The 26101-nt window shown below is 35.6% G+C and overlaps 1 protein-coding gene across 2 annotated transcripts in view; it reads left to right on the top strand.

Moving 5' to 3' along the window:
- The first annotated feature begins 252 nt into the window (after positions 1-252).
- The window catches only part of LOC143445884 (dynein axonemal heavy chain 5-like), a 36837-nt gene continuing 10988 nt past the window's right edge, over positions 253-26101 (top strand). The window contains exons 1-74 of one of the 2 annotated variants that reach the window (XM_076945263.1): positions 253-432; positions 1172-1340; positions 1439-1585; positions 2063-2203; positions 2319-2473; positions 2644-2817; positions 2919-3123; positions 3271-3458; positions 3557-3750; positions 3991-4128; positions 4491-4586; positions 4945-5015; positions 5126-5192; positions 5280-5393; positions 5517-5655; positions 5822-5947; positions 6794-6896; positions 7021-7131; positions 7205-7357; positions 7499-7696; positions 7865-8001; positions 8889-9042; positions 9375-9504; positions 9675-9821; positions 9989-10130; positions 10234-10350; positions 10516-10610; positions 10773-10880; positions 10963-11093; positions 11212-11352; positions 11462-11542; positions 11711-11866; positions 12042-12271; positions 12477-12690; positions 12792-12923; positions 13340-13366; positions 13737-13846; positions 13956-14182; positions 14506-14651; positions 14761-14854; positions 15110-15296; positions 15424-15589; positions 15969-16088; positions 16229-16362; positions 16570-16704; positions 16908-17059; positions 17231-17424; positions 17525-17662; positions 17749-17871; positions 17950-18071; positions 18174-18396; positions 18483-18568; positions 18657-18795; positions 18875-19072; positions 19358-19538; positions 19819-19970; positions 20240-20434; positions 20535-20686; positions 20784-20990; positions 21134-21260; positions 21375-21513; positions 21712-21848; positions 21922-22065; positions 22805-23040; positions 23288-23562; positions 23649-23749; positions 23826-23950; positions 24100-24291; positions 24485-24587; positions 24735-24905; positions 25010-25146; positions 25235-25417; positions 25560-25752; positions 25875-26012. In XM_076945263.1, the coding sequence (XP_076801378.1) occupies positions 365-432; positions 1172-1340; positions 1439-1585; positions 2063-2203; positions 2319-2473; positions 2644-2817; positions 2919-3123; positions 3271-3458; positions 3557-3750; positions 3991-4128; positions 4491-4586; positions 4945-5015; positions 5126-5192; positions 5280-5393; positions 5517-5655; positions 5822-5947; positions 6794-6896; positions 7021-7131; positions 7205-7357; positions 7499-7696; positions 7865-8001; positions 8889-9042; positions 9375-9504; positions 9675-9821; positions 9989-10130; positions 10234-10350; positions 10516-10610; positions 10773-10880; positions 10963-11093; positions 11212-11352; positions 11462-11542; positions 11711-11866; positions 12042-12271; positions 12477-12690; positions 12792-12923; positions 13340-13366; positions 13737-13846; positions 13956-14182; positions 14506-14651; positions 14761-14854; positions 15110-15296; positions 15424-15589; positions 15969-16088; positions 16229-16362; positions 16570-16704; positions 16908-17059; positions 17231-17424; positions 17525-17662; positions 17749-17871; positions 17950-18071; positions 18174-18396; positions 18483-18568; positions 18657-18795; positions 18875-19072; positions 19358-19538; positions 19819-19970; positions 20240-20434; positions 20535-20686; positions 20784-20990; positions 21134-21260; positions 21375-21513; positions 21712-21848; positions 21922-22065; positions 22805-23040; positions 23288-23562; positions 23649-23749; positions 23826-23950; positions 24100-24291; positions 24485-24587; positions 24735-24905; positions 25010-25146; positions 25235-25417; positions 25560-25752; positions 25875-26012 (10881 nt within the window). In that variant the 5' untranslated portion in view covers positions 253-364. Of the gene's footprint in view, positions 433-1171; positions 1341-1438; positions 1586-2062; positions 2204-2318; positions 2474-2643; positions 2818-2918; positions 3124-3270; positions 3459-3556; positions 3751-3990; positions 4129-4490; positions 4587-4944; positions 5016-5125; positions 5193-5279; positions 5394-5516; positions 5656-5821; positions 5948-6793; positions 6897-7020; positions 7132-7204; positions 7358-7498; positions 7697-7864; positions 8002-8324; positions 8344-8888; positions 9043-9374; positions 9505-9674; positions 9822-9988; positions 10131-10233; positions 10351-10515; positions 10611-10772; positions 10881-10962; positions 11094-11211; positions 11353-11461; positions 11543-11710; positions 11867-12041; positions 12272-12476; positions 12691-12791; positions 12924-13339; positions 13367-13736; positions 13847-13955; positions 14183-14505; positions 14652-14760; positions 14855-15109; positions 15297-15423; positions 15590-15968; positions 16089-16228; positions 16363-16569; positions 16705-16907; positions 17060-17230; positions 17425-17524; positions 17663-17748; positions 17872-17949; positions 18072-18173; positions 18397-18482; positions 18569-18656; positions 18796-18874; positions 19073-19357; positions 19539-19818; positions 19971-20239; positions 20435-20534; positions 20687-20783; positions 20991-21133; positions 21261-21374; positions 21514-21711; positions 21849-21921; positions 22066-22804; positions 23041-23287; positions 23563-23648; positions 23750-23825; positions 23951-24099; positions 24292-24484; positions 24588-24734; positions 24906-25009; positions 25147-25234; positions 25418-25559; positions 25753-25874; positions 26013-26101 lie in introns of those variants that run through there. The other variant, XM_076945264.1, reaches the window with a different exon arrangement.

The raw sequence follows: 26101 nt of genomic DNA, 5'->3' as shown, positions 1-26101 counted from the left end.
ATTTCCACCTTTCCAGACTTTCACGAAACTTCGTTGATTGAACTAAGTACAAGTCTTTGAAATGTAAACGCTAGCCTGGATCAACTGATCTTCAGTTGACTTGACATCGCCTAGTCGCGCCAGAAGATGTCGCTAAAATTCCCATGGTTACAGAACCCACGCTGGTCGACAGGCACACAAAACTGTAGGCTAACTATGTTTAGTTGCATCTTCAGGTTGCAAATTCCGGATAGATGTACAGCCTTTTCAAACTTTATGCTAAAAAGTTTTCTTTTAGTAACAAACAAATAGTTTGTAGAATGATTAGTAAATAAGTTGCGATAACTAATATCTAAAAATCCTCTGCTGCAACGGCTTACTGGCCATGGATGAACGACATTGGTGGATTGCAACAAAAATACAAGAAACTTTTCAAGTTGATGAAACTGACAGGTAAGTTAAAATTTATTTTTGCGCTTTATAACGTATTATTGTGTTTTGCTATAAACTTTCGCTTTTCCATGCTTGAGTTTTAAGTGCTTAGCTTACAGGCTAGTGCACAATGCATGGCAACAGCATCAGGACTAGCCTAATGAAACTAAATTAGATTTATGTTTCTGTGTTATAGCTAAGATAGCTTTTGATAAGTTAGATAATTAAGATAGCTATGCTGAGCTTTTACAACAGATAAAACTGCAGCGTTATTATTTTTCTTATCATCAATGCTTGCCAACATTTTGAAGCAGTAACCTGACTTATTTACTATTAAGCATTTTTTACGAATCATTCAAGAATATTGGCCCCCAAGAGACATGGAAAACATTAAACAGAACTATAAAATAGCCTATAGTTATAAAGCGAGAGCATACTTAGGTCTAATCACCTACTGGAAAGTTTGTAGGGTGTGCCGGATTCCTCGCACAAAGTTGGCTTCTGCACTAATTTTCTAGTGCAAAATTGCTTATAATCACCTAGGCTATATCGTATGTTACAAGTATTACATGGGGGTGGTGCAAATTTTGATATCAAAATCATCCTTTGCACTGAATGCAAACTTTCCAGAAGGGGCTTAACCCACAACAGTTAATCACTTTCAAATTCCCAGTCTGAACTTCAAATCCATATCTATTGCAATAGCAATAATAAAAAAATGTGTAAATGATAGCAAACAAATGGTTTAATCTTATTGCAGCCCGACCGCCTTGGAACAGTTTTTGTTGGAACCTAACAACTTTGATTTGCTTAGTCACTTTTTGGCAGCAAATGGACTCAACAAGTTATTTGTGTACGGAAAACGTCCAGAATCTAGGCCATGGATGGCTGAAGATCTTAATATGGTTCCAAATCTTGTCAACATAAAGGTTTAACATTATAAAATAAGTTATGGAAATATTTTTATCATTTGCATTTGTGTAACCAACTGGCCAAGTGAGTAACAGAATTTTCACCACTTGTTCAGGGCATTGGATTAAATGATTTTGTTTGTGTATATTTGTTACGGCCATCTATTGAGCAAGATGTTGACCAAACACACATGCATAAGCAGATATTTTGTGGGGAAATAAAAAACAATCCGCTTCATCAGCTTTCAACTGTCTTATCTCAAGTATATGTTTTCTAATTTGACTTGATTTGTGTTTTAATGCGTAAATGACTCGACTTGACTCGTGTTAATGTGGAAATTTAGGTTGAGTTAACTCGAGTCACAAAACAAATTATTTCAAATCATTAACAATCGGTTGGTATATTCGTGACAGAATTTATTAAAAAATCACTACGCCATACATTCTATTGAATTTGCTAAAGTGTCAGAAATGGATAAAATCAGATTTATGCTTATATAATTTACATTACGAGCATTCAAAAACCGTTTATTATCGACATAAAATAAAATATAAATTGTAAATAGTGACTTGTTTGTGACTTGGTATGTGTTAAGACTAGAAATTGAACTTTGATAAATATTTCTGACTCGATTTGACTTGACTGGTATCACGACCATTAAGGCTTGTTTCCATCGCTGATTCTTTGTATTTTATCGCAAAAAACAGCCATTGTTTAATTTATATTTTGTTTTTTAAAGGTGTTTATGCCTATGGTAAAAGCAAAAGAAACCTGGGGTAAATGTAGCGATGAACATAGACAGCAGTTTGTTCATTCAACTGAAAAATATGTAAACATGTTAGCAAATGCCACAAGCAAGAGTAATGCAATAAGCCAACAGGTAAATGATACATCAGACATTGAAATGTTTGGAATTGTTTTTAAAAAAAAGCATCTTAATTCCAGTTTCCAAATTATCCAATGTTGCTCTTTCACAAAATTTGACTTAATTACAGATATTACGATTACCACAACAATTAGTCAGTCGAGACTTCACTCAGCATCGCATAAGCACACAGCTGGATGCCGGTGTACTGCAATCTTATGAAGAAGTCGTACATGAGTGGATACAGGCAATAGATGGCGTATTGTCGGAAGGCTCTGAAGATAGGTATTTGTTTGGTGCTAAGTGATTTCTTGATAGTTGTGCTTTCCCCAAGCATGTTTACATCATTTAGCTTGGTTGAAAATCATAGTTGCTTGAACAATTTCTGACTAAGGACATTGTAAGCATGACTTGATATGTTAGTTTTTCCTCAGTATCATTGAGCAATGATTTAGGTTGCTGGATATAAATTCTGGTCCACTGACAGAATTGGAAAGGTGGAAGAGACGACAAAGAGTCCTCGGTGGCATCACTGAGCAATTGAAATCAAAAGAATGTAAAAACGTTATTGGTGTATTGATTCAAGCAAAATCAAGAGTACTTCGGTCATGGAGAACAATTGACATGTCGTAAGATGGAAAATGCTCTCAATGTTCACATAATTGATGAAAAGCTATTGATATAAAGATACATTTTCTATGCAATCATTCTTTGGACAACATTTATTTAGGATCACGGATGCACAGAATGAAACTAAAGATAAGGTAAAATATTTGGAAGCACTGCGGCGTCACTTGGAGCAACTTCACCATGAGAGCAACCCTGTAACAGCTGTTAATGTGGTTCTGCCAATGTTGATTGGTGCAATTCGTCAGATGGATTCAATATCAAGATTTTATGCTCGAAATGGATATTTGGGATTACTTTGCATGAAGGTTAAATAGGCATATTCATGAGGGCTATTTGTGCAACTCAGTTATTAAAAGCGTTTACAATGATTTAAACAAATTTGTTGAATAAAATAATGTCCATTAGCTTCCGTAAAGGTATCAATAAATCTGTTCCAAAATTTGATTCTGCAGATTGGAAACCAGCTAGCCAGCATATGTCGTGACTATGTTGGAGATATGTTGAAAAATAATGATTTGTGGAAAATAATTGAGGATGAAATTGAAAGTGATGTTACAATTCCGCCATCCTTCAAAGCTTCCAAAAAAGGAAGTAAAAAGAAAGAGCTGATCCATGAGGATGACAAAACACTGATTGGGAGGTACCTCAATACAAACTTCATGTTGTGCAGTGCTCATGGTAAATGTTGTAAAGACAGAATACTTTTTCAACATTTTAATTTGAATTTTTTCAATTTAGATTACGGGCATGTCTTGCAATGCAATCATTTTACAAGGATATTGTTAAAAATCTGAAAGATACCCTTGGATCCCAAACAGCTCCAGCTCACAGTTTGAACCAATCTGTCAACTCCCTTGATGCACCAATGACCCGTTCAAAAATTCCAAAGCGAACAAAGTTTGCAGCTACTGCGTCAGTTGTATCGGGTTCAGGTGTGAAGTTTGCATTGAATTATCTTGTTGTTTGCAAAGTTCGACTAAACAAATTCAGCAAGTTTCTACCTTTTTTTTATGAAAAAATACCTTCAGCACATTATAGATTTTGATTTGTTCTACATATTGTTTTCTTGAATGGCTTGTTCCAACCTGAATTAATGGCTTTTAGCATGTCCTAATCATTGGTTTATAAGTTGTAAATTGAACATTTTATTTGTTATTTTGTGTGATACTTAGATAAAGAATATGGGACGTTTAGCTATGGCATTGCCCTGCATGATGATGAAACTATTCTTGGTAATCTGGATTCTATTTGTGGGAGAATCAAACAGTTTTTGGATGTTATTGGATCCTTGCGTCAGTTTACCAAGCTTGGTAAGTTTAGATTTATTACATGTAAGGTTGTATATCATTTAAGTCTGTTTGAGGCTCCTCTAAATTATCCAAAATCTCCCAGGCTAGCTTGATCTGCATAAAAGCGGTCACATGACCAATATTATTATGTAATATTATTTGAAAATTGTATTGCAAGGTTTATGAAACATTTATGTGTGAAATTTGTACGCTACAAGTACAAGTTATTTTTTGGGTTTGAGTTGAGTGAGTTTTGGGTTCGAGTGGGATTGTAAGTTAAGTTAAAGTATATATCACATCACAAAATAAGCCAAGTAAATAAATAAAAATCGCAGTTTATTTTCAAAAAGTGCAGCATATGATTTTGTATTATTTTGGTATAGCAAAAGACACAGCTGGGCTTCCAAGACCAAGATCAGAAGACATACCAGACAGTCAAAATTCTAATGATTCAAACAATGATGAAAAATCAGCTGCATGTAGCTTTCCATTAATTTCATTTCTTTACATAGTATTTTTGTTGTGTGTAACATTTGCTGTTATCAATTTTAAAAGAAAGCTGATTTCAATAAAAATATTCATGAAATTAGTACATGAAAATACTGAATTACATACGCTATCATGCTTGCGTAATCTTAACATCCTATGATTTTGGGTTATGTGCTATTGTTATGACGTTTACTGAATTTACATTATTACACAAAATCATGACATCTATTTACATTAAAGCTTAAGTCTGTATTTTAGGTGATCTTAGTTACGGTGGTTGTAAAAATTAAATAATTAATAATACATTGCCTGCACCATGAAGTATTGTGACTTGGTGTATTTTCACAGTGCGCCCTTTAACACCACGAGAACCAGATCCTGACAGTTCTACTCAGTATCAAATCACATCATTTGCAGCAGTAAGAAAATTGGCTTCACTGCGGCCTTGCCATGCTTGTAGAGTATTTTATGCAAAATTAGCAAGACCATCCCTTACTCTGCACATCAAAAACTTTTTCGTGTTTTCTAGCATGGACAACAGAGCATGTTGCCTGTTCCAGAAGAAGATGAGGATATGGATGATGATTTGAGTTCAGGTTAGTTTTTCACTAGTTTTATGAGGTTTATTCATTCTCAGAAAAAAATGTGTTCACCAAGACACCACTGCATCAATTTTTGAGCAGGCTTACGCAACAAAAGAACAAAAATGCTTGATAGTGATTCTGATTTGGATTCAGAGAATTCAGATTTTTCCTACACACCGGTACAGTCTCAGTACAATGCAGCTGTGTTTTTAAGTAAGTAGTTTTTTGGACAAGGCAAGCCTGTAACATTACAGTAAGTTAATGTCAATGTTAATATCCATTTCTAAATTGAAAAGAAATCGGGGAATGTTTCTGAACTGTATATTTCTGTTTTAGAACACATATACAGTTCAGAAGAAGAAGGCCCAAGCATATCAACTTTAATATCAGAAAACGTTGCTTCAATTCTTAAAACAATGTCCACAAGGATAACATCTTCCATGCTGCTAGATTTGCATCGAAAGCATAAAGAGAAGTACAATTTGCTGTTTTTGTATAAAGTTTTGACAAAACTATTATTCAAACTCTGACGAAAGTATTCTCAGCCTGAGCTATTTTTTGTTTAGTTTTGCTGATATTGCTTTAAGTTGCTTAGCTGATATTTGCTAAAGAGCCTGGATAATGATTTGTTTATGGTTTAGGTTTGATGAAACATACAACTTCTTTTCTGGCTTAACTTTTAACTTGGACCAGCTATTGGTGGTTTATCTTCAAGCAATATTTGCAAAAACTATGAGGACACAGCAAGGATTGGAAATTTTATCAAAGTATTAATCGTAATAAATCTAAATTATCTTTTTTTCACGTAACTGTGTTCTTGGAGTTGGTTAAATTTGTTACCAGACATTCTTAACTCTTTATGTGTATTGTAAGTCAATGTGATCTAAGTATGGGACTGCATGCAGTCCTTGGACAAGTTGTTTTTGGCCCACAAATTTTTTAGATATAATTTCTAATTTAATATAATACATGTAATAGCAGTGCTACCGAACATATTAATGAATGCTTTTTTATTAAAATGACCAGATTAAAGATGGTAAAAAAATTTATTTTTGAAATTAACTTGATGTTGCGATTCCTAAACAACTGGAAATCAAAACCGTTTTTACTACACAAAAAGCTTTTCTTTGAATGTACCAGTCACACAGCTAGTTTATCGGGACCATGTGCACTTACCTACTCCAGAATAATTTCTGTTTACAAAAAACTGCATCAGATGATTAAGATAACCTGGAAAGCTTAGATAAATATTGGTTGATACTATTTATACAAAATTCATGAAATTACATGAATAAGATTCTTATTATCTGCTTTGGATTATTCTGGCACAGAACTGATGGCTAGAGACCCAGTTTATTGTGGCCATTGCTATTATGAAAAACGTTTCTGTGTCTAGGTATGTTTTGTTCTAATACACATCTAACTAGTATAAACGGCTCATCAATTTACAATATTTGCCACTGTTACTTAGTTATAAAGTATTTGAGCCTGATATTTTTATTTTTTAGCTCATGAAATATTTAAGTTTTGTTAAGTTGTCCACAAAGCAATTAAAGTTTGAAAACCCAGTAAACTTGATGTATTTCATAAGTTACTGAAGTTTTTGAATCTAGGTTTAGTGCAGTGATGCAGAGGCTAAATTTGAAAGAACTGATCAGCGAGCACTATAGCAATGTCTATGCAATGTATACAAAAGAAATGGAAGCTATACAAAATGTAGGTCGTTTTATAATTTGTAGTTATTCAGTGATAGATTTTAGTTTAATTTGCCTATTTTTATTGTATTTCTGCCATCATTTCATGAAATATTTTTGTTATGTTAAATATCATCTTCATGAAGATGTATGAAAAACACAAAAATGATCCCATTTTACCGAGAGACGCTCCTCCAGCTGCAGGTGCTATCTACTGGTCCAGGCAACTTCTGTCACACATTGAGGAACCCATGAAGGTTCATTGATTTGCATAAAAATCAGTGTGCAAGTTCATAAGTTCTTTTATGCAATTTTTCCGCTGCTTTGCAGGCTTTTCATGAAAACAAATCACTTGTTCAAAACAAAGAATATCATAGAACTGTGAAATTTTACAACAAGTTGGCCACAGCTCTAGTAAAATATGAGGCATTGTGGTACCAGCAGTGGTGCAAGTCTGTTGATCATGCATTAACCGGACTAAAGGTAAACTATCATTCCAAGGTTTTCATTTTTCTATGGCTAATACAATATGACTGGCTAGCTTGCCGATTGACAAACTTATCAAAAATAACTTACCTACATGGAAGATGAGAGTAAGAGCATTAAAACAGTTTTTTGTGCTAGATTTCTTTACTCAAACAAGTAAACGGTGAGCTTATGGTTAATGCTGACCCCCAAATCCTGCATCTCATTCAAGAATCAAAGTGGATGCTGAGAATGAAACTTGAAATACCAGAAGCAGCGAAAACTATCCTACACCGTGAAAAGCAGTTTAAGCATTACAAGATTCACTTGGAGCAATGTCTGCATGATTATAAAAAGGTAAAGGTTTGATTGTTATAAGTGCTCAACAACAATTTTTTAATAATAACAACAAAACAATTTAATACCATAATATCAAAGATTTGTTTTAACTTCTGTTTGAAATTTGATGTCCTTTACTCAACTTTAGTTGTAATGCACAGTGAAAACAGGATGTATGACTCACAGGTATGCTCAAAGATCCCTGGGCCATATGTAGTGCTCTTCAATCGGCATATTGACTCTGTGAAAAGATGTCTCCAAGCTGGAATGAATACAATCAGCTGGGACAATATGAACATTGATGCTTTTCTACATAAGGCTAGGTACTTCACTATTGTTTTGCTATGGTTGCAATAAATATTATTTGCAATACGCTTACACTAGATTATGAAAATTTTCCTATTGCTTTAACTGTAGTTCTGATGATGGTCTTAACTTGTTTGAGTTGTTTTTAAATGTAGTTTTCAATGACACTTGTTTAGGGTGATATATTCGTTTAAATATAGTTAAACATATTCTCTAGTCAAGTCATCAATATCTGTGTTAGTATGATCAATTCCACAAGCAGATTTTTTGGCATTTTCTATTTGCCTTATACAATACAGTAAAACTATGGTTTACAGAAATTCAGACATCGTTGAAAGTTTCCAAAAATTTTGAAAAAGGTTTGGTTGTCATATAAATTTGAGCACTTTTAAGCATGCATGCTTACCCTCTGTTAATGTGCACAGTATCAGTTTGCTTCTTTGCATCACTTGACTCCCCAATTAAATATACTATTTTTCAAATTGTTTCATTCTCTATTTTTTTTAAGATCGATGAGCAGAGTTGAAATTTTTTTAAATACCTTTATTGCAATTGTTCAATTCTTAAGTAATTTCTGTTTTGCACAGCTTCTTTAATATGTCACCTTTTTGATTTTGTTGCTTGGTGAAGGACACAATTATTTTGGTTTTATGTTGCATTGTTGCTTTTCATAATTTGGGTTCAAAACTCTGCTCCAATATTTTTATAAAGATGCATGTATTTAGGTCTTGTACGGTGGTATTTTTAAGAAAATGTGAGGAAGTTGACTGAATTCATTAAATAGAATACTTTTTCCAAATAGTATTTGTTGCCACTAGTTCTGTTAGCATTATTGTAAAACGACTATGTTAAAGGTTCCAATACAATATTGCTTTTAAGACTGCCTAATTTTTGTTCTTTGTAGATCAACCACTCAGAGGCTTAACAGTATCGTGGAGAAAGTTAATAGTGTTGTTGAAGAGAAGATTGAAAAAGAAATTGCTTGTATTCATGACATGATGTTATTTGATGAAAGTTTTGTATTTGGCAAAACTTGGAATGCTGACGAGTTGTTAATGGTAAGTTTTAGATGATTTGTTGTATATTTTGTGTTTATTTTTTCTTAATAATGTTTTTATATTTCCAAATTCAAGTACAGTTGAACTCTGGTTAAAAAGTACCCCAGTATCTCAACCACTTAAACACGTCTCAGAATATCTTCTGTTCTATCACCATGTATAATATTCTTTTTTACTTCCCCTTAACCACCCCTGCTAATACAATCAATTGAAAACGCTCCCGTAGATGTTCGTCTTACTGGTGTTCTACTGCATAATCTTTGGGATATAATTCAAAAAAATTGTTTGCAAAAACCAATCTAAGCATTATTTTTCTGGATAATTACATGAAGGAAATGAACAACAGCATTAGTGAACGTGGTGGGCAAATGCAAAACAGCACTTCAGTTATTGAAGGGGCAATTCATGACATCATCATGATTTTGTCAAGTAGCAGGATAAACAGTGCCGACCATTTTCAAGGTAAATTTAGAATTTCTTATTTATATTTTTTATGAAAACATTTAAATGTTTGATGATATTCTTTTGTCTTTTTTCCGGGGAAATGGTTTATGAAATAGCCAATGGCATATGATACAACTTTATTAAAATGACATAAATGGATATCATACTGCATGACTTGATTTTTGCAGCTCCTACCTATGGGACTGCTTCAAAACCAACAAGGAAACAGCGTCAGAACAACCGTGGTGGAAGTAGTGCCTCTTCCACTGGAGAGAGCAAAACTTCTTCACAGCAAGCGTTTGAACCTGAAGAAATGATTGTTGAGAAGATTTTATGTAAGTTTCTGAAGACATATACTTCTCAAGGTGTATACATTAAAAATATTGAAAACCAAATTTAATGTTATTTCCATGACCTGACATAATATCTTCAGCTTACCATTTAACTTGGGTTACGATTCCACTCCCACTTGATACATTAAATGTTTTGTTTTGCGTTTTAGCGCATTACAGTGAACGTACATATAAAAGTGTTTTGAATGCTGTTTGCCAAAGCTTAGCTGCACTAACCAATGCTCTTGGGACAAAGCCTGAAGAACAGATTGTTTGCTATCATTACTCACGTCCTGGTAGCTCTCACTCAAGGTAATCTGCAGTGTGCACTATAATATTTAGTTTGCAACATAACTTTAGGGTTACTTTGTATTTGAGTTTTAAGAATTTAATCACTTTGTCTGACAAATTATAGTTCAGAAGCTGCTAGGACAAGTTCCTCCCTCTCCTTCACATCACATGCATCCACCTGGGATGATGTGTGTCCTGAGACAGACGAGGAAGGAAGCTTAAAATTTAATATCAGCATAAAGTACTTCTGCATTTGTTTATTAATATTTTAAAGTACCTATGATTTTAGTAAAGCATTGAACATGAAATGACATGGAACTATGACTTGCCAGTGACTTAGAAATCATTGACTTTGTTGTGTAACTAAACGGTTAAATAAGAATGTATAAAACTATATATTTATTAGGTTTCGTATACCAGAGATAGTATTGCACCCTCCTCTGTCAGATGTGCAACAGACTATTGATGAAATGGTTGAATTGGTTACAACAGCAACAAATGGTTTGTGTTTATGACTCGTTTAGCATATTTTATAATAGTATCTAAGATATCTGTAATACTATAACCAAATTTACAATTGTATTTAAATTGTAGTTCTGTAAAGTTTAAACATTCATTTGAGGAAAGCATCCAATCCAGTGTATTTACAGTATGTTTCAACAGGAATTTTGTGGTGGGCTGGACCAAATAAAAACATGACCTTTGAATCAAGCATTTTAATGAACGAAACTGTGTCTGCCCACAGAGCAGCACTTTCCTCCGTAACAAAAGGTAAATTTCTTGGAACTTGTTATACTTTTTTGTTGGCAAAACCTCCAATTAGTTTTTTATTTCCTCATTTTACATTAAACAGGGGTTAAATTTCATGTCAAAGTTTACATCCATCGTTTATCTCAATACAACTTTCTCTGGAAAGATGACATGCAAAGAACATACTCTGAATTTATGAGCCAGGACCCTGAAATTTCTGCCTTAAGGAAAGAAGTACGGACTGATTTACTGAACATATGAAGTGACCTTAATGTCACAAAATGTCATATGTCACAAACACGGAGAAATTGAATCAAGGTGTTTGTAAATTAACCAAAACGATTTCTTTTAGGTTGAATACTTGCTTGAAGTTGAGAAGAAAATCTCTTCAGTTCCCCCTAAACTTGCTGCTGGATCTGTGATTCTTTGTCCAACGCCGGTTAAGGATGCTCTACAAGGACTTGCAGCTGCTTGGAAGACTCAGTATGCACTGGTAGGTAACATCCGTAGTTTTACCAACATTATATTCAGCAATCAGTTTTATGCGGTTCCAACTATCTAAAAAGATTACCAAGTTTAGCTATAAGTTCATTATATAACAGGTGCTTCATGAAGATGCAAAGAAAAAATTAGATGGTGTAGTTCAATACAGAAACAATATCCAAAGCCGACTGTCTGCACCAGTATGTAGTTTAACTTTTCTAATAATATCTCCACAAAAGATAACGATTGCAATCTGCAACCAGACTAATGCAACAGTGGTACACACTTTTGTGAACATTTCAACTTTAAGTCTGATATATTTTACGTTTTCCGTCTTCTTTTAATCTCTTATAATGCACTTTTTTCAGGTATTAACTCTTGATCAGCTAAATAGCACACTTGGTCTTTTAGAAGAAATCCATGACATGGAAAATAAAATTGATGGTGTATATCTTCCAATTGAAAGCATGTATGACAAACTTAGGTCTTACGATCTTCGACTGGCAAGGGCTGAACTACAGCAAGTAAGTGTGAGATATTTTCATGCTAAGTTTTAATATACCATTTAAACATGAAACATATTATAAACACGGCTTTTATGAAAGGAATTATTTTTGCTATGTTCTTACTCCGTCATTAAGATCTTGTCTTTATTTATTAACTTTTTAATCCTGTACAATATACTGTATATGTATCAAGGTTGAAAGTTTAAGACAAAAGTGGGTTGAACTGGTCATGTTTGCTGATGAACTGGGTCAAAGTCTTGTAAAAGAAAGACGGACATCCTTTGAACAAGAACTAGATAAACAATTGAAAACTTTTGTTGTTGAAGTAATTCAGTTTAGAAACGCTTTTGATGCTCAAGGTCCAGCTGTACCTGGTGTTCGACCAGCAGAAGCAGTACAAAGATTACATGACTTTCAAAACAGGTACAAGTATATTATCAGATGGGGTCTATTTGGTTAATTCAATTTGTTTCGTTTGTTTAATAAATTTATTTCAATTGTTGGTGTTGGTAATATTCATAGAAAGAATAAAATAGCGGAAACGTTTGTTTATGTAGTTTCAATAGATGGTTTTTATTTAATCTCTAACACAATTATAATACCTTGATTTTGACATTACATTGAGCAGGTATACGCTGTACAATGCAAAACGCAAAACCTTGGATTCAGTACAAAGATTATTTGGAATCCCTCCAAAACCCTTTCCTGAACTTGTTAAAACTGGTGAAGAACTGAAACTTCTTGGAATGCTTTATGGACTCTTCCAGAAGTTTATAGCATTCGATCGAAAATTTAGGGATACTCTTTGGGAAGGAGTTGACCTTTATTCTGCTCATAATGAGGTTTCGTTTGTTTCATTGATAAATTTGAGAAACCTAACACACAAGAAATTTGAATGCTCCTTCGGCTTTACTTAATTCAGTATACTTGTTAATGATAAAAGGTTCAAGGATATTGGGAAGAATGTTTGAGTTTACCCAGCAAATTGAAAGAGTGGGATGCGTTCACTGAGATGAAAAATTCCATAAACTTTTATCTTGATGTTCTACCACTTCTTCATAGACTTGCTAAGAAGGTAAGAGTTAATAAAAAAGCTATACAGTAAAAACGATGCTTCATAGTTTTTGATAATGAAAAGTGTAAATACAAAAGGATATTTTTTGTATTACAATGTATGTAATATGATGTTCAGCTCGAGCTATGAGGCATCATTGCCAGGTTTAAGTCCTTCAAAGACTTTCCTCAGTCTGAGGATATAGATTACCATGTATGTTCATATCTTGTTGGTATTGCGCGACTAACAGATATTGTCAGTAAAATTTAGTCACCTAAATTGGCGGGTCTTAAAACAAGAACTGTAAGTAAAAGTGGGCTGCAAGATTAAAAGGGTTGAGAAGCACTGAACTAAAGCATCTTTGACCGGTTTCTTTAAATACTGCAGTTGATTTCCTTGAAAAATGCTTTAATGTTGAAAATTTTACGTTTTTACAGGGAAAATTCAAAGATATTATGATACCGGTGAGGGATTGTTTCTTTACTGTTATATTTATAATTATATATGGTTTATTATAAGTTGGCACTCTGTTCTCTGTCACTCTTCTCTGTCATTATTATAAGTTAGCTTTATTTTGTGATTCTTCTCCACGAGCTTTCGCAAACATGGCCATCTTTTAGTATACCTGAAGAAGCAAGCTTATGCTTGCAGAGAAATCACACAGTTAACTTCAGAGTGCCAACTTATATCTTGTTTTTTATTATACAATTTATTATTGTTTGAGTTTGTAATGTAATCTAAGCATTTTTAATGTGTCTACTACAGTATATCATACAATCTATTATAGCATTGTTAACATACATATAGTGTAATGAACACTACCCGTTTTTTCAGGAAATTCGAAATAGACATTGGCTTCAAGTCATGTCCGTAACTAACAGTAAATTTCAACTAGAATCCAATCTCTTTAAACTCGGCCATCTTTTAGACATCGGATTGTTAAAGTGAGATAAATACAATTCTGCTTTAAATATTAATCAAAACAACCTAATAAAATAATTTTGTAATTGGTCCATCAGTTTTATTTTTTATGCCATATTCGCTGTCTTTTAGACGCAAGGATGAGATACGGGATATTACTGTAGCAGCCAGCAAGGAGCTGGAGTTAGAGGTTAAGATGAGAGGAGTGGAAGAAGAATGGACCGAGCAAGTACTAACTTTTGATAATTACAAGAGAAGAGGTCCAGTTCTTTTAATCAAAGAAGATTCTGAAAGACTTCTTGAACAACTTGAAGATGCCCAGGCTCTTCTTGCAAATATGCTAACTTCCAAACATATTGGTAAGGACAATCTTGTTGGTAGTTTGTTTCTAATGGGAAAAAATGCAAAACATGTACTTCCAAAATATTTCTTTGTGGTTAAATGTTTACCTGACATTTAGCAGTCCATACTTAACTTATCATCAGACCTTGCTATAAATTTATTTTTTGCTTTTTGTTCCCCTTGTACTACAGTACTGTACCTTGTCCATACCTTTAGCACCTTACCTTCTCATGGAACAGTCACTTGGCTAAGAGTAACAGACAGAGGATGTATTTTATGTACTGGTTTAAATGAATATATATTTAAATTTCACAGTGTGTTATATGCTTGTTGTGTTTAGGTCCTCTTCGTGAAGAAGCAGCTTCGTGGGCAGAAAAGCTAAAAGGAGTGGGAGAGGTTTTGGATTTATGGCTGGAAACTCAAGATTTATGGCTTGATCTAGAGGCAGTGTTTTCCGATCATGTTACTGCAAAAGAATTGCCTCAGGTTTGGATTAAACTTTGGTTTTGTGTTGTTTTATATACGAAGCATTTTTATTGTTATTGAAATTGTGTAGCATTTAGTGAATTTTCTAAAAACCGTATTTGTCCTTTAGGAAGCAAAGCGATTTTCTATGGTTGACAAAAGCTATGTGAAATTGGTTAGACGTGCCTACGACACTAAAAACATCTTGCAATGTTGTTATGGAGGTTTGTTGTTGCTTACATTGAAAAAGTTTTACGGTTATACAGTCGTATACCTGGCTTATTAAAATACTGAATTATATTGTTGTATTATATACCTGTGTAGATTATTATGTAAGTTGAGCTCTATTATAAATGTTTACAACCAAATCGGTCTTAGAGTAAATGTGTAAAATGTGTTTTCGATTTTTTTGCCATCTTACGACTAGCTTTACTGTTGCAATAAAATAATGCAGAATTGAGACTACTTTTTGCAATCAGGTGAAGTTCCTAAGGGTGTCGTTTTGAGACACATGCAGGAAGAACTTGAAATTTGTTTCAAGTGCTTGACTCAATATCTTGATAAAAAGAGGTCAGTTTGTCCGAGATTTTACTTTCTCACCGACCCAGCATTGCTTGCCCTGCTTTCTCGTCCCAATGACATTGAATCTGTTCGTCCACATTTAAGGTTTGTTGAAAAAATGTACAGTCAATTACAAATTTCAGTAAATTCAATGTTGTGCAAACAGCAAAAAATCCAAATTGGAATTTGTTAATGAGATGTATTAATAGCTACGTTTATACTTTGTGTTTAGGACTATATTTGACAGTATTACTGACATAAAGCTTGAAAAATCTTCCGCTTGGTCTGATACCGTGAGTTCCATTAAATCAGCACAAAATACCCCGACCCCGATCCCTGATCGACGTTTTACCCTAGGTGATGATGCACAAAGAGCGTCAGTGATGAAATATCGATCGGTTAGTGTACCGTAGGATATTGTGACTTAAAGTAATGACAGATTTTTCATAGTACTTAATTGTGAAAATTTGCAACACTGAATGTACATGTAAAATTGTAAATCTATGATTGTTAACGTTTTAGCATTTATAAATGTACTTTCATGTACGTTTATACGTACTGGTAGTGCCAGCGGTGGTGGTCACGTTTTTTCAGTGGGTCTTTTCAACCTGTTATCATTAGACATACCTGCGAATTACCTTATTGGTCAACGCAATTTTTATGTGTCATCTATCGCGTTGGTATCAGCGTACATCATGGCACAATGAGCCAGTTTTTGCGCCCTGATCAATGACATCCATATGACGATTTTTCACGGAAGAATTTGTTTTTTCTTAGGGCATGAAGTCATGTGACAGTCCCCATTTATCTGCAAGTATCGCCGATGAAGTGAACGATAGTTATCAGGCAACAGCGGTCATGGCGTCAAATAAGGAATATCTACCTTTGGATGATGAGGTTTAACGCCACTGATATTTAATTTTATTACAAATATTGCGCCTAGTCCAGTTTTACACACGTGCAGTCATACAAGACTTCTCTGACATAAAAAAGAAAACCTTATGCAATGTCAAAGTGGCAAATTGTGTTGGTTTTAGGTCAGTCTGTATGAAGGTGTGGAATTGTGGCTGCAAAATCTTCAAGAATCAGTACGCAGAACTTTGCACAACAGCATAACAAAAGCAATACAAGATATTGAGTCAAACCTTCCGATAGAAGAACTAGCACACAGGTAAGTAATATTAAGATTAATAACTCGATTACTATACTATGCAATTAAACATTGCTGCTGAATTTGTGTAATCAACGTAACATAGTCAAGAAAATGACTCAACTATACTTTGACTTTCAATTGCTCTGACTAAAGCCTCTTTACAAAGGTAGGTGTTTTAGAATTTGGCATTGTTGATTTTCACATATAGAAAATATAAATTCTCAGATATCCTGGTCAGGTTGCTAGGTTGGGATTGCTTTATGTTTGGACCAAGGAATGCGAAAATGCCATATCTGAGCTTAAGTGGGATCGCAAAGCATTTCAGAATGCGAGCAAGAAGTTCTCAAACCTTGTTTCAAGGTAACTTAATTGCGTGCTATGTCTTAGGTTGGTTTGTGTACACCATTTTTGTGTTTGTTTTGCACCGTTATACATTTTTAGCAATTTTATATCGCCGGTATTTTTGCGTTACTATATGAAGTTTAGCCTGTCTAAAAGATCTTCATCTCTTAGTTGTGGCCTGATTCATTTCGTCTGTTATACTCTTTTTATGTTCTCTGTAGATTTCCCATCGTGTTGAATCGCGGGACTTGGCGCGGTAGTGATGATGGAATGCATTACATCCACAAATTGCGCCTTGAGAATATGATCATGTACTCTGTCTACTTACGAGACTCAATAGACGGGATGGCTAGCAAAAAAATAAGAGAAAGAAGTAAGTTTTAGTTTATCCAACATTGTTTAATGTAGTTTATATATATAATTCCATCAAAAGGTATGCAAACTTTATAAGTTTACACATTCTTTGTGTAAAATATGGTGAATGCCTCGTAAAGCTGTGTTCATTTATTCTGTCTTAAAGCACTCTTGGTGTTGTCTATTACAGCTGACTTCGAATGGCGAAAAAGTATAAGGTTTTACTCAAACTACGTCAATGGAATGGCAGAACATCAAATCCTTCTTCTTGATGCGAAATACGATTATGGATTAGAATTTTACGGGTTATCATCCAAACTTGTGATGACCGTATCAAGTGAACAAGCTTTTCTTTCTATGTCCAATGCACTTCAAGACATGCAGGTGACATAACATTAGCAGCTGATCTACCGTAATGTTTTTTCCTGGAGCTATCAGCTACCAGATTCTTCCGTGGTCTTATCATTGCCCATCTTATCACCAGGGCTGTGCACTGGTTGGCGAAACCTGTTCTGGCAAAACCGAGACTGTTAAGGGCTTGGCTGCTCTGCTCGGAAAGTTCTTGTATCTGGTCAACTGCAGCGAATCGGCCGAGCTAAGTTCCTTGTCCAAAATTTTGCAGGTAACAGGTTAATTGAAATACAAGGCTTAGATAATATGCTGTCGATTAAGTCGGTTTACTCGTAACTAATTTTCTTTGCAATCCAGGGCTTATCAACTGATGGTTCGTGGGGTTGTTTTGATGACGTTCATTTGTTACTGGACAGGGGAATCAGCGTCATATTAGACTTTGCTTCAGCTTTAAAAACTTCCTTGAAATCCAAAACCCAAGTAAACAATTTTCTTTGTTTATCACAGTGCCATACTTTTATATAAAAATTTACAATCGAGAATTGGCCTATATTTTAGGGACAAGCATACATAAGCTGCTTAGGTGCTAAGGGTCAGCTTATAAACGTAAAGTCCGATGTCGGCCTTTTCCTAACTTTCAATCCTTTGGCAGCCGGCAAATCACTTCCTACTTCTGTGAGGTTAGTATCAGAGTTTTTAATTTCGTCTCGGATATTTGCGCTATGGTGCTGTCATTGAACTTTATACCTTTGTCCTAAATTATCTTTCTGTTGTTTTGGTAGGAGTTTATTTCGCACGATTCGCTTGGTAAAACCAGACATCAGCTCGATACTAAAAGCTCATTGCACAGCGTTGGGGTTACGAGCTCCTAAAGCACTCGCTGATCGTCTTCGTACCCTGGTTGACCTCTCCCATCAGCAGATCCCTCGAAAGCATCACCATGAAGTTAACTTGCCTGCAATACTATTTGCGGCAAACCTGGCAGCCCAAAAACGAAGGGCAAAGGTACCTGGCAAACTTTATTGACGTGAATGCCCAAACATCGAAATAGATGCTTGTTATGTAACAAGTAAGATAACATTTTTATGTAGGAGGAGAGGATAGAATCAAGAGCTGACCCGTCTAGGTTTGGCGACGATTCCAAACTTTCAAGATCGAACAGTCAAACATCTGTGAGGTCAGTTTTAAGCTTTCGTCGCAGAAAAGAAAAAATACACCTAATGCACTCACCTATGCTATTCCTTGATCACCATTTTTTCGTTCAGACAACCTGTGCCGCAAGTAAGTCCATCGCCCACTGTGACTCGAACCTTGGTAAGCGACAAAGTTCTGACGAAGAAAATCTCAGCAAGCCCAAATACGCTTACAAGTCAAGCTAAAATTGATCATGGGCTTGTGGCACAGGTATAGTATTTAACAATGAACATGTGCTATATGTTTTTATGTCGTGTAAAAATTAAAATTTCCCATTTTTGTTTTCTAGTCGCTCTTGGAAACTATTTCCCCCGGATTTATTCCCACCGATTACGTTATTTTTAACAATATCGTCCGTGACGTCTTCAGTGGTATTCAATACGTTCGGGACGTACTCTCGTCCATGAGTGGGGCTTCTCCTACCGGGTCAACTATTGTGTCCTCGTCAGCTGCGAAGAATCACGATCTGGAGACCGCTATAAACCAGGTGAATATAATAAGTTAATACTTTGTGATAAATCTGTGTTTCTAAAATATCTTGAGCCATTACCAGAATTTAATTCAAATAAAATGCAATGACTCAAAGTTATCTCTAAATTCTAACTTATATGTGCTTTGTACTATTTGCTTTTTGCGAACAACTGAACAGTATTCCACCAAAAAATTATCTTAAAATAACAGGAAGATTCTCTAGTCAACAGTGTAGTGTGTACAACTATATTCGGGATGATTACTGTGAATAGTGGCATTAACTGACCAATATGACATGTAGGTGGCAAAAGAAAAATCTTTAGTAGCTCCAAACAACTGGGTAAGCAAAGTGATGCAAGTCTATCAGATGGCGCAACTGAGACAAGGAATTGTGATAGCTGGACCAGCTGGCACAGGAAAATCCTCAATAATATCAGTCTTGGTTGATGCGCTGTGCCTTCTTCCACATAACCATGGAACGGGTAGGATTTTATAGCTTTACACTTTATTGCGTAATTAATTCTCAACAGCACCAAAAAATATTTCTCGGCAAAAATATTAACATGAATAGAATAATAAAAATCTCATGTTAAGCAGCAATCAGATAGCAGTTGCCTATATCATGATATATGACATTTTCAGACTTTCTTGCATTCTAAAACAATTTTCAGGGAAAGCTTTTTTGTTGTTGAGGCGTTAAATTGTCAACTTTCTGTTTCCACATGCTGTTCGTCAGTCATCAGGTTATTGCTTTCTGTTAAGGTCGTGCAAATAGCCCAAGTCTCTCAAGTCACAAATTGCAGCGATTAAATCCAATGACTGTCGACGACGAATCTCTCATGTTCGGAAGTGTCAATCACTCAAATGAATGGGTTGACGGAATACTTACCCATGCTTGGAGAAAAGCAAATCGGGTAAGTTGAAAAGTGGGAGCAATTGTTAAACCTATACTTTCCTATGCACACGCTGTTATTGTACATACGTAGTCTGAAATACGAAAATAGAGAAAAACAAACGTAGGTTATTTGTTCTTGTTATAATCTCTTCTTGGAAACGCAGGTTAAATTTTATTCTTGAAGTGTTTTACCAGTTTGCTGAGAATTTTTTTATCATTATAGCTTGAAGAAGCTTTCATTTCTTTGTTAGCATATTCTTACTCTTTCTCGTTTGCATCATTTTCCAGAACCAAAGCACTACATGGTTGTGCCTTGATGGTCCTCTTGTGAGTTCCTGGGCGGACCATTTCAATAGCGCACTGGGTGGTAGCAAATCTATGGCGCTTTCCAGTGGCGAGAAACTTCAACTTACCAGCAACATGAGACTCGTCTTTGAAACTTCCGACTTGAAAAACGCCTCCCCGCCGTTATTATCCAGAAGTGTATGTTGCTTCCTAACTATGCGTGATGAACATTAAAAACTGAAGTTAACATATATATTGTCTCTTGTATTCATCAAACTGAAGTTGCGGGTATATTTAGGGCTTGGTCTACGCTGATGAAAGCATATTGGGATGGCGACCTCTAGCGAGGGCTTGGTTGGAAACCAGGACAAAAGAAGAAGTTTATGTTCTGCAAAAAGCTTTCAACAAAACCCTTGATCCGGTGTGTGCATTTGTATTCAACGAATCCAGGTAAGCACATTTGCTTTTTATCTGTTGTTTTACGCCTATACAGTTTATGAAATTTTTAACTGCAGATATTTATGCTCAAAATTTATATTTTTTCCAGGCTGAAGCTACCAGTTTGTGAAGTTGGATTGTTTAATACGTGCCTGACGCTTCTTAGTGAGATGCTAAACGAACATCAGCAGCACATCGGGGGTGATCTACATGTCGAGAGGTTGTTCCTTTTTTGTCTCGTTTGGGCGTATGGTGGACTCTTGGAAGGAAATGCGGCCAAGTCTTTCAGCGACCTTCTCAAGACCCTTTCATCAGCGTAAGGCCTATTTTATAGTTTTTGTGGCGTTATGTGATATCGATATTTCAGGATACAATTAAGTATTGTGCAAACATTATGGAAGCCAACTATTTTACGAGAATTGCTTAGAAATATAGTTTTTTTGTTATTACTAACTACAGTTTACCTGATTACGACCATGAAATATCAGTGTTCGACTATTACGTTGATGAATCTGGTGAATGGGACAGTTGGATGGCAAGGGTTCCAGAAGCTACATACACTGGAGCAACAGATATCCTGGGAGAGGTAAGTGTGGACTGTGTTGCTGGGTATTTGACTTGAAAAAACGCTAACAGGCCAGATGTAACATAGGATTAGATATATGATACTTATAGGTTTTATGATTGTCATAACCTACAGGTTTTCGTTGATACTGTTGACACAGTAAGAGTAAGGAGTCTTCTAGAATTTGCTCACATGGCTCGCAAACACACGCTGATTATCGGAGATCGCGGAATAGGAAAAACAGCATTGATTAATGACTTTCTTGACATGCAAGGTTTCTAGAATCCGTTTTGTTCTATGTAGCGATTTTTGAGGACAACGAAATACTTTTCACAATTTTTGTTTGACTCGCCACTAACTTTTATCTTTATAATCTTATACACGACATCTCTCACTATAATAACGTAGATGTTAAAACAATTAGAATTGTTTGGAATGTATACATTATTATTCTTGTCGTATTTTGTTATAGACAAACAGTCGAGCATTCTTCGTCGCCTGGTTTTCAGTCGTGCGTCCACCGCAACGCAATTACACAATTTCATTCAGCACAACATACAACACAGACAAGGCTTCGTGTATGGCGCTAGAGATGGGAAATATTTGGAGGTAAGTTTACACGGTTCTTAAAACTCTGCTCCACAGTGTTGCTTGCATGCTGTTAAGTTTAATCTGTTTACAGGCCTTTATCGATGACGTCAACTTACCAAGCGAAGATGCTCACGGTATACAGAGATGTAACGAACTGCTGCGCGCTTTGGTTGATGACCATACAATCTGTAAACTCTCCAAACCTTTTGAATGGCGCACAATAGAAGGATTCGAGGTATCTTCGTTATGTTTTTATTTATTGACCTAGCCAGCTGTTAAAGTCGATTATGATTTTGGTGCATGATCGCATTGCAATATATTACCATACATGCTATATAATAGGGGTGACCAGACCTGCTTCATGCTCGAGCCGCATATTACCAATTCGAGCTTTAAAAGAGCCGCAACACAAACACAATAAAAAATACGAATTTATTCACTCACAACGAAGTGTAGCTATTGATAAACATTAGTGCTGCGTGGTGATACTATGAGTCTCCACCTGGGCTTCACCAACTCTTTTTGCAATTATTAGTGTAACCGTAACCGAGACTTAAAACTAGGTCAGCCCTGAGGTACAGCTTCAAACTGACAGTTTACTTAACTACAGTGTACAAGTTAGCACACTTCTGTACAATAATGTACTTTTTGGAGTGTAATTTGATTATTATTAACAATGAGTCCATTGTTACTACGTGTGATAGAACGCATTGTTTCATAATCAGATCAAACAACTCGTCTAGACCGGGAAAATGCATGTCTAATTCAACATTGCAAATTCATTAAAGAGCCGCAGTTTGGCCACCCCTGCGGCGTATATATGAATAAATAAACTCGCTGTTAAAAGCATTTCTGTTATACATTTTATATCTTAATTACAGTATCAATATCAAAATTATTAGAAAAATTATTAATATAAAAATATTCAAATAAAATTCAAATAAAATTAATAATAAATGTATGGCGCAATGCAGGTATTGGCAACGTTGTCTACATCGTCGTTATCACAATTCAATCTCGATCCCCGCTTGTTACGTCACTTTGCAGTCTTCCGATTGAGAAGCCCTTCCAGTAGCGACTTGAGGAATATCATCTTCTCAGTGTTGGAAGCAAACTTGTCGGATCGATCACTTAACCAGGAATTACATGACTGCATTGCCACTGCATCTTGCAAGATACTGGAACTTGTGAAGGATGTTTTGAGACCTGGGTATGATATTGTGCGGATAACAAGCATTTTATTCCACACAGTTTGCACCTTGCAACCGTTTCTATTTACAGTTAAAATTTTAAATAATGAACATTTCTGTCATACTTTTCATAAAACCCTCTTAGTGTTTCGTTTGTAAAGAAAATTATTTTTATTGTTGTGCTCAATTTAATATTTGAATACTGTGATGTGTACGCTTTTTTGTAGCACCATTTGAACTACCTAAAATCTTGATTTTAATTTGCAGCCCAATGCCAGGACGTCATCACTACGCATTTTGCCTCCGTCAGCTGACAAAATTGTGCCAGTGTTTGCGCCGTCTTGGGGAAGAAGATCGAGCAAACGACCTCTACGTGGTGTCGCTGTGGAAATATGAGATGGAACGTCTTGTTGGCGATCAGCTCTGCCGCACATCCGATATATTTTGGTTCGAAGAACAAATGACAAAGATCACAAATGAAACTTTTTCACAATATTTGGAAAAAGAAAAGGAACTTTTCAAATATTTCGTAACTTTTCCAGGTAAAGCGTAGATAAATATTTGACGAAATGGTTTTGCAAAGATGTTCCTATATTTACATTTCTAAGCAAATCTATCTTGTATATAGTGGAAACAAAACTTCATCATCGACCAATTGATTCTCATCATGCTATCCGTGTAAAACTTCATACAGTTGCTGACCCTAAGGAAACTCTCGATTGCATGAAGGTACTCGCTTGATTTTGTGAATCTGCCTGAAATATAGTTGGGTAGCAATATCGCTGACCCCTTTTTGTGCCCGCAGGCCCATCTGACACATTACAATGAAGATCAGCAACACCTGCGTGATACTTTGACCAATATCATGTTCAGTGAGGACGTTTTATGTCATGTTATTAGAATTCATCGTGTGCTATGTTATCATCATTGGTATGTTGAATTGACTTTCATGTATTGTGAATTAACGATGTACTTGCATCTATTGACTGTTTCCACGCTCTGCAAATAGCTCTTACATTACACAGCTTATAGGTAAACCCTACATTTTCGCATATCAATTAATTTGTTATAAATCCCAGCGGAAGCTTGGTATTGATCGGTGCTGTTGGAAGTCACCTGACCCAACTTACCCGGCTGGCCCTTCACCTTGCTGCCCTGCGACCCTTTCCGATCGATACATCACGACCTACTGCCTTCTTTGACAGCCTGAGGACAGCTGTGCGCGTCGCAGGTACAGAAGGTTATCCGGTCTCAGTGGTGCTATCGGCAAGGTAGGTTAAATTGTTATAGTTTTAGGTAACATATGTTGAAAGTTTTTTGGTTAATGAATGTCCTATAGTAAGTACATCATCTCCTGTATATTTGCTTGCTTTATTTGCAAGGAATGTTTTTTTGGAATCGTTAGATAAAGCAATTTGGTGGTTTTTGTTAAAAGCATTGCCCAACTTCTCATTTTGTATGCAGAGAGCTACAAGACCCAACATTCCTCGACGCCATCAACAGTCTTCTCGTCGCCGGAGAATATCCGCATTTGTTTTCCAACGATGAATTGGATGGATTATTGCAGGTACAACGAAATGCAGCGAGACATATTTTCTTTTACTGCTGCTCCTATATTAAAATTATTTTTGAGATTTGAAATGCGTTACTAAAGCTGTATGATGTCTATGATGATCATTGTCAATTTGTCTTCTTGAATCGTCTGCGTTTGCAGGTGCTTACCCCAACATTACGACGTCACTACCCTAACATGATGAGCGATCCGATGAAATTCTTCGTGTCTCGCGTCAAATGCAATCTTCACATCATTCTCATACTTCCTCCTCATCACTCACTGCTCCGAGAAGCTTTGCAAAATTATCCGGGAATTGTCTCCGAAACACAGGTACAAATCGAAATGCCATGACATTTACTGCAGCCAGTTACACCAGTACTGTTGGAATTTCGGTCGCTGTCGTTGTGTTAAGCATTTCTCGTTTCCAAAATAAGGTCATTTGGATTCGTGATTGGCCCCAAGAAGTCCTTGTACAGCAAGCTGAATATTTTATTAACCACAACATGGTCGCCCATGACACATCTCGTAAAACACGTGAAGCATTGACAATGGCCATCGCTAATATGCACAGGTTTGTACCATTATCTTGCAAAGGTTTTGTTTCATAGTTAAAATAAGTGCATATAAAGTAGCTTATGTAACTTTTTTGCTTTCTGCAGTCTAACTTTGAGAGATTGCAAGCAAACTAGCTGGGCTGGCGAAACAAACGAAACGGTATCAGTTACCGGAACGAGTTTGCAAACGAAAAAAGACAAAGAATCCATCAAAGTAGAAAAGATGGAAATGCCAAACTTGCCCTACTCCAAGTCTATTTTGCTGGAAAGGATTAAGTTAATGAACAAGTAAATGATTTAGTTAATCAAGTGTTAACATCAATTTAAATATTGTTTTTTGCACGTCTGGTCTGCTTATTACTGCAAACACCGTGTGACGTAGCTAATTTATATTTTTGTTTTATTTGGTTAAATATAACTTGCTTTCCAGAGATGAAAACCGAAAGTCGTCTGTTGAGGTATTTGTCGGTCCGTATACCTACCGCAAGTTTATGGAGTGTCTCAATCAACTCTATAAAAAGCACAGCAGAATTTTAAACCACGAGACAACCAAGTTAAAACGAGCTCTAGAAACGCTTGAAGAAACGAGGAAAGATGCAAAAACCATGCAGAAAGCGATACAGGTTTGACTTTGCATTTTGTAACTACAGTATGTTCAATAATTTAATTGAATGAATGAATGCATTTCTTTCGCTTGTACTGTTGACAAATTACAGTTTGTTACGTTTTGTTTTACCTTCTGTAGGTACTTCGGAAACAATACAACTCATCCAAGGCAAAAGTAAGCGATTTGTTTAAACAATTGACAACTGAGGCCACCAGGTTAGAAAAACTGAAAGCGCACTTCGGTACCGGTGGCGGATCGCTCCACGCATTTTTACAGGTATATTACTTTGTTATATTGTTAAAACTAAGCCGTTGAATTAGCCTACACAAACAGATCATTTTAAAACTTAAATCATCGATTAAATC

The sequence above is a fragment of the Clavelina lepadiformis genome, chromosome 2 (assembly GCF_947623445.1).
Source record: "Clavelina lepadiformis chromosome 2, kaClaLepa1.1, whole genome shotgun sequence".
Taxonomy (NCBI): domain Eukaryota; kingdom Metazoa; phylum Chordata; class Ascidiacea; order Aplousobranchia; family Clavelinidae; genus Clavelina; species Clavelina lepadiformis.
Note: the sequence above shows the minus strand (reverse complement) of the source record. Positions and strands in the feature narration are given on the sequence as shown.